General features: G+C 38.4%; 1 protein-coding gene across 1 annotated transcript; it reads right to left on the reverse strand.

Moving 5' to 3' along the window:
• Nucleotides 1–448: 448 nt before the first annotated feature.
• fbxo33 (F-box protein 33) lies at nucleotides 449–11940 on the reverse strand. The gene is made up of 6 exons (XM_077730942.1): nucleotides 11370–11940; nucleotides 9699–9809; nucleotides 9355–9515; nucleotides 8821–9029; nucleotides 8414–8711; nucleotides 449–7486 (listed from the first exon to the last, which is right to left on the reverse strand). Exons 1-6 carry the CDS (start codon nucleotides 11804–11806, stop codon nucleotides 7221–7223), a joined length of 1482 nt encoding a protein of 493 aa, XP_077587068.1. The 5' UTR covers nucleotides 11807–11940; the 3' UTR covers nucleotides 449–7220.
• Between the last annotated feature and the right edge of the window lie 1587 nt (nucleotides 11941–13527).

The following is a 13527-nucleotide window of genomic DNA, read 5'->3' on the forward strand; positions in this document are numbered from 1 at the left end:
ATTGCTCATAAACCCAAAAGAAATGCAATAACTTACATATATATAATAACTTATAATCTTTGGAAAGTGGGAGGAAACCGGAGTATCCAAAGAAAACCCACACAGGCCCGGGGCGGATATGCAAATTCCATACAGGACCTGGATTCGACCCCAGATCCCCAATTGTTAGGCCGACGTGCCAACCACTCTCACACCGGGCCGCCCATATTTATTTATTTACTACTTATTTGTGGGTTATTTATCTGTCTGATTGTTTGCAGTTCTAATTTGTGCACTGCGTGGTGAGAACTTTAAATCTCATACTTGTATAAAGACAATAAAAAGCATTCAATTCACTTTTGTTGCACTCCTTTTGTAGTCATTCAAATACAACAATCAATTTTCTTTTTCCTCAGCTCAAACAAAGTATTTTTGATTATGTTTACTGGAAAAAGACACTGGAAGCAAATTACATTTTTTATGATTTTATTCACCAACTAAAAGAGGAAGAAGCATTCATTCAACAGAAAATTCAAAACATTCAACCCGTTTTACTTCTAATGCTAATTGATTTTTAAGAATGTTTTCTATGAGGGACCCACATGAATACTCTACTTTCACTGAAGGACCACCAATATTGTTCTCATTGAGCAAACAAATAAAATCTAATAGTTCGGCAGCTGAATCATGAACACGCCATCTTAGGAATTCTGAGCCGAAAAGGATTCTAATCAAAAGTTTGAAAGGATTTCAGGTTCATGCAAACAGTAATTTTAATGAGAAATATTAAGCACAAATCATCATCTGAAAAGCTATTAAATCCCCATATTGTAATTTGCAGTTTTTTCCAGGCAAGTCCTTGATTCAGCTATGGGTAAAGCCTGTTTTTCAGTATCTTGAACCATCTTTTACTCTGCATACAACACAAAAACATATTGGTGGAGTTAACATGGGAAAATATTGCAGAGTAATTGAACACATTGGAATCTCGTCCTGCTGTTGTTTGGACCCAATGATTCCAGGCCAACATAAAATACAAAAGCCACTATCATAGTGCACAATTAGAAACACAATCACACAGGAACTGTGAAAACATTCAACATTAATTTTGAAAGTAAATTTGAAAAGCACATACTCAAACAATGTTTGATGTAACAGGTTGGGTGATTTCAAAACATACTTCATAAATTCATTCCAGACATTTATTTCTGCAATGGTATAACACAGTAAAGAATTGTTGAGACCTCTACAAATATGCACTGTGAACGCCTATAGATATATAGAGTATTTATAGTTTATATCTCTTCCTCTGTGGTTTTTCTGTCAGCATTACTAGTAAGACTGCTGTTATTGCAAACTGTCCTGATTTTAAACAAATGCACAACATTCGTACCACGATAAAACTAGGGCCATCTAGCCAGTCTCACAGAGACCAAGAGTGAGCCTGCCGTAACCACTGCTTCCGATGGCCTGGCTGACCAGAATTAAGATGTCATGCAGGAAATGATACAATTTCCTAACTTATCATAAGGCCAAGTAACATTTCAAGTTCTTATCATTATCTGTCCTCGTTTCTCCTGCACAACTGTGAGGAACTGAGGGGTAGGAGAAAAAAAAACTAAGAGTGTGGATTAGATGCATTCCTCCTTGCATAGTTGTGAGGCTTTCATGCCGGCGTTCTGAAATAAAGCTTTGTCGCTTCAATCTTGACTAGGAACCCAGAAACATCTGAGCCATAGTAAGTGATATTACATTCAAGACAGATTTTGACACAGACCGCGGATCATCTCCAGTTGAAGTCAAGAACAACACTAATCATCCTGTTGGTGAACATAAGCTTAGCTGGTTTTGCTTTCAACAACCAGTTCACCATTTTGTTTCTTCAACAGCGTAGAAAGTGCATGAAAACGGAGCGTTAACGCAGATATGTTAACCAACCCACGATGTCTTCTAAGGCTCTGAATGCGACTACAGCTAAACTGATGATAACCAGTGCAATGAACATCCAGTGTGTAACAAGAGCATAACAGTGTATTCATAAAAATGAAGCCTGTTCTTAGATGCATTTCTATCAGTCTAAAGTTGGAGGGGAAAAAAAACCTGGAAGTATTTGAAGGCTGACGTTGTGTTAAGCAAACACTTCATATTAACAAATCACCCAGAAGAATGATCACCCTTAGTAAATCCAGTTTTCAACACATCACAAACATCCTGAGAGGTAATATTAGGAACTGGCATCACATTGGCGTAATAATAAAAGTGGAAGTAAAACTGGTTTGTTTGTTTACGTTCTCTGTGGCTGGCCTGATGCAGTCTGTTGCTTTGGTACTACATTTAAAACACACACAAAAACAACACAGCCTTGGAATGACATCTTGTGTACCCAGTAGGTGTTGAAAGAGACACTTCATCAAACTCTCACTACATGTGGGTCTAGTTAATACAAAGCCAGATGTTAACGTTGCTACAGTACCGACAGTTTCATTGAGTTGTTAAGGCCACATGTTTGAGATTGTGGTTTAACTACTCAGATGGCCAACCTGCCCTGCAATGCCTCTTCTACAATATAAAGCAAAAGGGAGAACCAAACCATAATAAACCCTCCAAATAAACAAACTATATCACCCTGATTGATGCATGCTAACTATACATGTGAGCAAACAACATTTGCAATAAATATGAACATCAGCTCCTTAAAAGTCAGGTGGATAGAACCTCGGATGAGCACTTTCAGCAGTCTAAGCCGGTTGGTCTTTCAAAATGTGAGGGTTTGTGTTCCGGACACAAAATCTCCTTTAATAACCAGCAAGTCTTGCATAAACACGCGTGTTAAGATTTTAAAGAGACGCTCTTAATGTTGTCACACTTTTCACTCTGCTCAGTCCAGCTGGTTTTCTGAAGTGACGAGTCAGAATAAGATGCATCCTCCAAAACAAGTTAGGTGTTACATATGTAAAAATAAATATCTATACAGGTTATATATTTATGTCTCTATCACATTAATTTCCATGCAGGGCTTTAAAGTCTAAGCCTTGTGGTTTGATATTTTGTCAGTTGGATGACCTCAGAGTCATCCATATGGAATGGTTTTTGTTTTCTAGCATTTCTAGCAGTAAAAAGCTTTTCACTCCAGATTAGGACAAACTTTTCACCTAGTCACTTGCTTGATCTATGTTTCAAATCAGGCACACTGTTCTCAAGGCTGGAAAACATCCAGTTCCAGCCAGGCTAAGGAACGTCAATGGTATGTTTAGAATAGCTCTATTTAATCTCATACCGGCCAGCTTCACCACGTGCCTGGACAAAGTGTTTATAATCCTTTTTCTCTAACCTTTACATTCACTGACATTTCGCAGTTACAGAGTCGAGGAAAAGGGTGGAAAAACTCATTGGTAACACCTTTTCCAACTGAACAATGATGCTAATAAGCACAGCAAGGGAAGTAACACGCTGGATTACATTGGCTAATGTAAGATGCTCCACATTTATGAAACCCCAATGATTTTCAAAATATTAAAACAAATATAAAAAGTAGAAAAACAACACAAGAAAGGCATGGATTTTGTTTCCCATCCAACACTGGTTGACTGCTACAAATGATGATAGATGTCCAATCATGTCGCTATGTTCATTCTTGAGCTATGAATTGAAATGTGTTGAGTTTATTGATAGTAGAGGTCCAAATCTATTTGAACTGTGAACATTTGTTCACCAGCCTTCCGACAAGACCCCCCCCCCCACTTCAGAAATGTTGCTGACACGGCAAGTAGTGAATTTTGTAGGATGTCCCACAGGGAGAAGCTTGTGAAAGAACATAACAAAAACAAGGCAGAGTGGAAAAAGAGCAGAATGTGAATAATAAAAGGAAAATTACTGGGTCACCCTGCTGCCAGCATTTGTGACTTCAGGGGCACTTCAGATAGTATGTAGATGGCATTTACAAACTTGTTTTTGTTATTGCGGTCTTTGGCAGCATTGAACTCACAGTTGTGACTACTCTTTCTAGTCTCATGAGCAAACTAGAGGCCTGAGCTACGGTTTTTATCTCTCTTCCTCGATCAAAATGATACCCTGAGAATCACTGACTTCTTTTACTGCCTCCTGCTGCATGCCAAGTTGACTGATCGTCAGCGAGTTTGTTACATTATGTACACACAAATGCTAAGCATGCTTGATTGAAGGTGCACATAAGTAATACCCGGAAAAATGCTGAGTTTGAAAATGATCAAGTTGAAATTGTGACTTTAGAACTCCTTTTAGTATTTAGCCAGTGGTAAAAATGTTGTCTTGATTTGCTGGCATTCTGGGCTATCGTGTAAAATTAAATCATAATTGCAATTAACCACACAACCCATGCGAGGATAAGCAGTAAGGAAAATGATTCAATGTATATTGCAATTAAGGCCCCCTAATCAAACATGCTACTAGAGTGACGACAGTAGTTTGGAGTACACCTATTAATGGTAATAACATTGCAAGGAAAGCAGTAACATGAGTTTCTAAATAAATAGCAGGGCAGGTCAAAGTGCAAATGGAATCCATAAAATATTTCTAGAAATGGTGCCACCTTCAAAATATGGATTGCAAAATGAAAGATCGGGTTATATATATGTATGACTTGCTTTCCTGGCCAACCAAACCTTCATTGCTCTACAACTTACCTCCTAAAACAAGTTTTAAAAAAATGTGTGCGGGGATGTCTAATCTCAAATACATATTTTGGTGTGCATGCATTTTGCTGTTTGTGCTAGGCTCACTTCAGTAGATGCAAATTGTGTATGCATACTGTATGTACAACCGAAAGAAAGCTTTTAACAATCCTACGACCCAAAGTGCAACAATCCTGAGATATAGACCAAGAACATGAGATTATCATGGCTAGACCATCATGGTCCCATTATCTTCCAGCAAATGATTGACAACCAAGACCTCACCAAGACCTCACTTAGTCATGGGCCCCAAAAACGAGCACTTCATTCATTCATCACGTAAACATAACACACCTCGATATGGACCTTCATCCAACTGGCCAAATGTCAGAAAAAGCCTTCATGTAAACCCATAGGCAGTGTAACATAACACAATTAAACTGTATAGGGCCTGGATATCCCTGCGAGTAAAACGTGTTTCTTGGGCACAAAACCTAGACGTGAATTCAGTATACAACACCAGGCTCGGTACAATTGAACAAGTATCAACTAATTAGGACTGCCAATGCTTTCACGGCTTTGAAAGGACCACACACAAGATTCTGATTGACCGAAAAATGGACTACATTCAATTCAGACATTAACTGGCCCAGTGAGTACTCCGCTCATGACATGGATTCACCTCACTCCACAACTCCTGGTGTCAGAAAAATGTGCCTGTCCTCCAAAATCAATAACCTAACTCTTTGAAAACAAATGTATGATTAGGTTCACAAACAAATCTACCAAGGTGGAGTTTTTATTTATGTCCAAATAATCAGTACAATAAATAACTTTCCAGAAGGGGATGGTCTCCAAGGCAACTGTGACTCGTGAGAAATTTTAAAGTAAAAAGAGCCTCTCCAAGAAAAGTGATTGTTTCCAATATCCTTATGTCAACTATCTCTACCAATATCCCGCTCAAAAGGATTGTAAATCTTAACCTGAGACCGACAGCAAACCATAGCCATAGCACTCAAAACTCTATTGTGCTACAAAATCCCCCATGAGAGAAAAAATCATCATACTTTGCTCAAAAGTTGTTTTCATTCAGCCCCTCAGATTTTCAGCACAAAATGACCTATAGTTTAACATTTTCCAAACCCCACCACACAAAACAATTTTTTTGTCCAACGGACAGCAGATACATTCAAAACAACTCTGTCTTTCCCTGTTTTTGAAGTCAGAAGACTGCCAGCCAGGTTTGCAAAGATTGAAATGGCATTTCCTCATCAAGAGAAGCTTCAACTGCACAACAGCCGTGTTTGATTAAAACAAACTACTCTTGTAAAGAGGTGGGGAAGGAATCAAGTTTCTGATTTATACAGCATAAAGCAATCTGTTCTTTTGCAACCATTTGGGCTTTGCTATTCATTAATGGACCCGTTATGGGATGAGGTTTAAATCTCAAGGAGACGTGGTCAAGGAAATTAATTAAATGTGAAAGTGACCTGCTAAAAGATGGAATATAAAAGGGGGAAGGCTACTTCTGATTTTCCAATGGGCAGCCAGCCACTAGATTCCAAGGTCCCCCCTATGTTTAGGACTAGTTAAAATTTACTCTAGATAAATAAGAGTGAAAAGCCTTGAGTGACCAATTTCCTTCTCAACAAATATGGCCATCAAGATCAACCCTTGCTAGCAGGCCGATAACCTGAGGAGGCAAACAACTATTCAAAGACAGTATATTTCTTATTGTTGCCCATGTTCTTTAGTTATTACAGTAATCCCTCGAATATTGCGGTTAATGAGGACCAGACATGGCCGCGATAATTGAAAAAGCAAAGTAGGTTCACCCCTCTTTAAAAGAAGAACTAAAAAATGTCAGTGCTGAGTCCAAGTAACAAGCAGAAGACAGGAATTGCTTTCTTTTGCGAGTTTCAGCATCAATTTTCAAATTTTTATGAACTTAAAAAAATTAAATAAATTAAAAAAATCCCCAGAAAAAGTTGAACCGCGAAATGGCGAGGGATTACTGTACAAGGTTGTGTTAACAAAAAAGTGTGCCCGTGCTGATACAGATAAAAAAATAAAAATAAAAACTTGAAAACAAAAGCAAATAGCTGAAGTCTAAACACATAACATACACTTAACATTGTGCCACCTACAGCCCTGCCCTGTTCAACCCTTAAGCATGATGTGAAGAGATTTTAAAAAGTCACATCATTCAATAGATCTGGGGTTTATTTCATTACCCAGTTGTAAGAATTTGTCTACTTCAGTGGGCAAGATGAGCCCAAAGTGAGGCTAGCAATAACTCGTTATAACATGTAGAGCTTGTATTTATTGTTCCTTTTACTATGTAAATGTGGAAAGCTATTCGCAATTAATTTTGAATTTCTAAATTTCTGTTTTCGATGGGTAGCCAAAGAAAATAAAAAGCTTCGTGAAAATGATTTGCATTGTGTCATATACTAAAACTCCAACAAACATATGATTTGCCTTTGTTAAGATTGCATTTAGGTGGTGAATTGTGGTGTCAGCTGATGTGTAATTGATTGGTCTGGTCTTGACACAGCTCAGGCCCTGGTCTAACAGAAAGGATATTCCGGCCTACATGCCCAGGCTGAAGGCATGCAGCTCTTGATGGAAATGATGGGTGTGCTCAATCAAAACAAGACTGTAATCCAGACACGGGTGCCATACTCGACCGAGTCCCAATGAGACCTCTTTGACCAGGTTATGGACTGGGTCCCCCTGCAGATACAGCGGCTGGTCCGGGTCGAATTCGATGCTCTCCTCAGACACAGTCAGGACACGAAGACTGGCTCCCCGTAGGCGAGAGATTGCTATCAAGTTGTGAGACCACATAGTGTAGCCTGAAATGAGACACAGGTTGCCATGTTGAAAAAAGCATACATATTATTTACACCCGTGGATTTTTCTCTGCTCCTACTGACTCTCTGTAATGAGCGTAGTCCATTGTTAACTCAACTCATTTACAGCGTTTCCCATAGTCAGGCCATGTAGAAGGTTCCCAAATGAAGACGTGTTGTTGTCATACACATTCCACCTCATTCATTCTCTGACTTTACTAGTAGCTGCACCCTTTCACTGGTAAATCTATATTGTAGCATTATCCCCACCTTCTGTTCCGGAGTATAGATATTGTCACCCAGGAACTAACTTTAGCGTTGCCATCTGTTCAGACGACAATAACACGGTGGAGTGTTGTCAAGATTTTCACTATAGAAGAAATTTTGAAATCTTTGTATTTTTAGGCCCCGAAACGGACAAGTGCCTTGTGGTTTAATAGGGAACCTTGAACTGCCCCAAAACTAACATGAAGAAACCTGGAAATGCTCACAAATCAAAAAGAAAGTCCCTAAAAATAAACTATCCAAAATTTACCAAAGTGACCCCAAAATGACAACAACAAAAAAAGAAGTGACGCAAAATTAAATTATTGCCTGCTATTGACAATGATAAATGTCTACTTTACTTAAGCTGGTAGGTAGACGCTCATCTTTCAGTGCCGTTTGTTCATTCGCCTCTCCCAGTCAAAATTGATTGAATGTCTAGCACCTTCAATGGCGGCAAGAAAGTTAACTTTTTGAGCCAAAGATAAACTGCTCTTGTCCACATTAGATATAGTTGGCATTAAAGTGGCCCTTGAATAAAACCCAGTATGACACCAGTGCCCTACAATAAAGAAAAAACACTCAACATTCGAAAAATTATTGAGTTGGTCGTAATATTTTTTTCCGGTGCATATTGCTTTAAGAAGTAAATAATCATGAACCCACCATGAATTACAAGAACAGCCAGCTGAGTACACCTCCAAGCCAAGAGTACCAATGGATCTTCGTTACGATTGACACTGAGGTCTGGGAACTCTGGGTCATCTCTCAGTAGAATGAAGTGTGTCAGCGTTTTGTTGTATTGCTGAGCAATGAGCTCCAGGGTGGCGTCGGTCACCAGTGTGTTGTAACTGTCCAGGTGGATGCGCTCCAGTGGAAGGCTCGGCTTTAGCACTCCAAGGAGCTCTGAGCTGCTGACCTCCACAACCATGATGTACACTCGCAGGTTGGCACTAACACGTACCTGGCGAAGCACAGGCAAGTTTGAGTAATGCTATTACCTTATGCTATTATCCGGCGGTTCTTAGAAAAATAAACCGGTAATTATGGGATGGATTGGAATCTTCCTTTACCAGCGCCTTCCAATCATCTTCAGTCGCTGTCCCTTCTAATGATTTGACCTCCAGAGTGGTGCCATTTAGCAGCAGAGAGAGACGATGCAGTGGAGTGCGGTGAGGTGATGCCAACAGACCACAAAGCTCAGATGTCAGATCGGAATAATCCAGAGCCAAAGAGTGAAGAGAAGAAAGACGGTCCAACTCAGATGGAGAGATGAGTGGACCTGTAGGGACAGAGTTTAAAAGGTGTTTTTTTTTTTAAATCAATTGTACAATATATTGCATTATTACAATGTATCTGATTTGCAGTTGACAAATGTCAATGCAAAAAGTGTACTGCAGCTCAAAAAGGTTGGAGAACACTGCTATAAAACAACACTATGTTACATTTTTTGAAAGGAAAATGCCTATGCCACTTTCGCTATGAATGTTTTTCAGACAACTACAATTGCCCAAAAATAAGAATAATAAGAAGGAAAGATCAGTTTTCACAGCACTGTAAATTTTCGTCAAGCATGAAAACAAATGAAAAATCATCTTCATACGTACCAAACTGGTGATCCAGCAAGCTGAGATGCTGCAAGGTCTCAGAGGAAGGATTGGATAGGTATGCTAAGGAGGAGGGAGTCACCAGACCAAGCATAAAGCTGCAGGACAACCATCTGAGCTGCCTGCTGTGAGACAACAACTCTCTGAACAACCGTTGGATCCTACAGTAGAAATAAACAAGAGGTAGAAGGGTAAACAAACTTTTCAGAAATACAGAATGCTGTATAAGAAAAGGGGTGACTTTGTAACTCAGCAGTTCGGCACCAAATTCTTCTCTGTCATTGAATTTAAAAAGTAGCTTATCTATTTTTAAAATACTCTGGTTTGAAATGCAAAGATCTCACTCATTTATTTTCTTTTGGCCCTCGTGAATCTGGAGAAGGTTAGAGTTGTCTAAGAGTCCCTCTTGTTGGAGAGCACACGTGTCACCATACAGATGTAACTTCCGCAGGTTTCTGAGATGTTGGGAGAGAGATAAAGGAAAAGTTTAGCAACTGAGAATCATCAGTATTAAAAAAAAATCCTATACAACTCAATGTTGAGTAAATTGAATTGGGCCTAGATATGGGAAAAAAAATCAACAATCTACAATTTTGAGGAGTCATCATTCCGAAACATCCTTTAACTTGAAATAGTATAAAATAAAGTTTTTCAGGCACCCAATGGTGAATAATGTAATTATGCCTTCATAAAGGCAGAATATCTTTGTCTTTAATAAAAATAAATAAAAAACAAGGCATTGGCAAACATTTTTGATTTAACAAAATGACAATCAACATGTTGTCTTATTTTCCAACATTTTATGGGCAAAGGGAGTCCTGTGGCTAACAATTGATTTTTTTTAAATTGAATAATAACAAAAAAGATTTACCGTTTATTTTTTAAAAATCTTGGGTGTAGCGTAAGTTGCGGTCCAATTGTGCCTATTTTTATTTTAACCAAATCTTTAGAAGAGGAGGAACTGCAAATATACTAGAGATGGATATAATCATCTTTGTGCTCCCTACACAAACCTCTACCTTGAAAATTGCTGAGTGGTTTTCAACCATAGAGAGCATTGTGTGACTGCTATTTGTTGGATGGCTGGTTCAAGCCCTTGACATTTTTGTACTCAGACAGAAAGAAACAACTAGCAGGGGCCCAGGAATGAGATATTATCCATCAGAATGACTGTGCCGTATGTCTGTTATGCTAAAAGAAAATGAAATCCACTTACGCCAAAACAATACATTCTAACATGAACATAATTTTCTGTAATCCTATTTTGAGTTTCCAAACATTTAAAAAAAAACACTCTGATTTGATGTTAAATGTTTTTTTTTTTTACATTTCATTTTTCTAAAAAAAAGAAATCAATCACAATTAGTTTTCATTTTTGGATTTAATCATAATAATATATAATATAATAATTTAAATTTAGGTCTGGCAACCTGACCACCAGTTTGAGATCTGGTCACGACAACAATAATCTACACGATGCGTGTATTGCAGAAATCATTAATAAGTCAAACCATCCAGTCTCTAATATTATTGTTTTCACCCTGAGAATATATCAACTAAATCTTACATGCTTAAGCCTTCACAAAGTATTGTGGGATAGCAAGCAGGCTACAGAAGATAATTTGTATCATAATAATGCACATACATATCCAATAAAAATGGGATGTTTGCACCTTGCTAGTATATTACATAACCACGAGGCTAATGTAAACATGCTAAAGGCGCAGCGTCTCCTAGCTAGAAACAGCGCATCAAAAGTTAAACCTGTTTTGGATGTTATTAACTCAAAGTATTCATTACCTGCCAGCCATTTAAATCCTTAAATGACATTGACGACAATAAACGTCCAATTATGCGACTACATTCCTATGAATTTCACCGACGTTATCAGTAGTAGCCTCCCAGTCCCTTTTTAAGTGTTCATTCGCTGCCATCCCTCCCACTTAAAGCAGATTTGGACGTCTATTGTAGTCAATGCCAGTCAACGAGTTCATACCAAAAAGTGCTGAAGTCACCTGTTGTTGTGGAGGTTAGTGAAAACACACAACGCGTGGTCCAAGTAAGTAGCCATGGCGTCCCTCCATCGCTTGGACGGTTGCGGGTTGTTGACAGAACCCGGAGGAAGGTCCACTCTGGTGCAGGACGGTTGCTGCTCGTTGTTTCGGGAGCTGACCATCACTTCTGGGGGAGTGAGTTCCAACTGTAGTTCTCGCACGAAAGCCCCAAACTTCCTCATGAGGAACTCCAACCTGGAAGTCTCTTCGGAGCTCGAACCACCGCCACCTATTCGTAGTTTGAGTTCGGTCCACAAGGCAGGATAGAACAGGCACTCCCTCCATCGCGAGCATACGGCCGAGGCCCGGAGCTTGTCTCGGTCGGATAGAAAGGAGAAGATGTGGACGATTAGCTCGCTCGGTAAAGCCATGGCTCCGACACCAGAGCACAGAGCCATGGCGAGCAACGACACTGTTTAAAAGAAAAGCAATCGGGGATTTGATAGTCACAGCCTCGTGCAAATCGGGCGACGTGGTGAGAGATTTCGTCCGTGTTCTTTTCTAGCTGTAAACAATTCCCTTCCCAGTTTTGCCTTCAATAGTATTGGAACGCACCACTTTATCGAGCTATAGGGGGAATAAATGGCGACAGCGTACACTTTAACCGATATTAACCGACATATTGATGCCAAAACTGCAATTTTTAAAGCATAAAGTGATGTTATTATTATTTTTATTGTAATGTTGGTTTTAAGTAGGTGAGAGGACGTTTCTATCATACAGGGTGATTGGTTTCGCCCAATATGCTCTTATTTTTGCCATACCCACCGACTACGGCAGAGGGAAGTGTTTCTCATTTGAAATCTTTGGCATGTGATCTTTTTATTTTGGATTCGATTCTTTTCGTTTCTCTTTCTATTTTAATTCCGTTTCTCTTTTTCCATTCCTTCTTTTTTTATTTCCTTTTAATTTTCTTCTATTCCTTCTTTTCGTTTTTTCTTTTGCTTTATGTTTTTCTTATCTGCTCATTCCTTTTGTTGTCTTCTTTTTTCCTTTAAAAACAATAGTTATTTTTATTATATACTGCTCACAAAAATGTAAGGACAACTTAAAAAACACATTGAATACATCACATCTTAATATAAAGTTGAAAATCTATAATACATGTAATGAGAGGACAAGCGAGGATGAAGCGGGTCAGAAAATAAGATGTCATGCCAGATGTTAACTTGTATGTATTTGCTTTGACTTTATTGTTATAGTGTATAAAACGCAAAAGTATTATATTTTGATAATTTCCTCGTATTATTTCAAAGTTAAGTCCGTCTGTGTGTGCTTTGCCAACTGTCAAATTCCTTTTGGCTGATATCAACTCTGAGACAACAAGACAGCTGCTTTTACAAATGTGGGAGTCAAATCTTCAAGGCTGAGAACGAGCTCCTAGAAGAAACTTAGATAAAGAACTAACAGTAACTCATTTTTAATTAACATGAGGGAATGTATCCGATTGTTAAGAAAACTTCCATTTTTTAAAAATCTATGAGAAGGGAAAGTCTGAATTGTTTGCACATTGATGTTGTTTAAACATGGACTTTGCATAAATTAAAGAAGTAGCCTGCTTTCTTAAATTTGATGTTTGAGTTTTGTGTTTTTAAAAGATAAATGTTCATACTAGTTATAATAATTTAATATAAAACACCTCCTTGATGTTTTTGTTTTTATAAAATGTGTAAAATTAGTCTAATTTGTTGATTGGCATTGTTGCTGATGTCGCAATGCACATGTTTTTCGGTTTCAAGGTGGCTTCCTGACCCTGTTGTGACTATGGAGCAACATAAACAAGTCATCTGTACAACCATTTCAATTTGAACCTAAACGGAAAATGAATGCACACGACAGCATGATATTTGTCATATTGGATTGGATTGGATAACTTTATTCATCCCGTTTATTCATCACTCTTTCTTCCTCTTTTTGTGAGCTGGAAAGCTGTACAGACTCACATCACTCTCCTTTGTTGCACTTTGACGGAAAATTTCACCCAAAAGCAACTCAATGTGTCTTTTTACTTTGTTATTCCACTAAGCACAGCTAAATTGCATCATCCCTTTCAGCATGCATTGTGCACGTAAAACATAAAAATATATTCTGACCTCTTCGGTCAAAATATATATACTAA

Source organism: Stigmatopora nigra, chromosome 13 (assembly GCF_051989575.1).
Source record: "Stigmatopora nigra isolate UIUO_SnigA chromosome 13, RoL_Snig_1.1, whole genome shotgun sequence".
NCBI classification, from domain to species: Eukaryota; Metazoa; Chordata; class Actinopteri; order Syngnathiformes; family Syngnathidae; genus Stigmatopora; species Stigmatopora nigra.

Excerpts from the sequence above, each read along its gene's own strand:
- fbxo33 (XM_077730942.1), bottom strand. The coding sequence starts at position 11,806 with ATGGCTCTGTGCTCTGGTGTCGGAGCCATGGCTTTACCGAGCGAGCTA. Across the intron at positions 9,810-11,369 it reads ACTAACCTCCACAACAACAG|AAACCTGCGGAAGTTACATC; the intron begins GTGACTTCAGCA and ends CCAACATCTCAG. Across the intron at positions 9,030-9,354 it reads CTTGCTGGATCACCAGTTTG|GTCCACTCATCTCTCCATCT; the intron begins GTACGTATGAAG and ends CTGTCCCTACAG.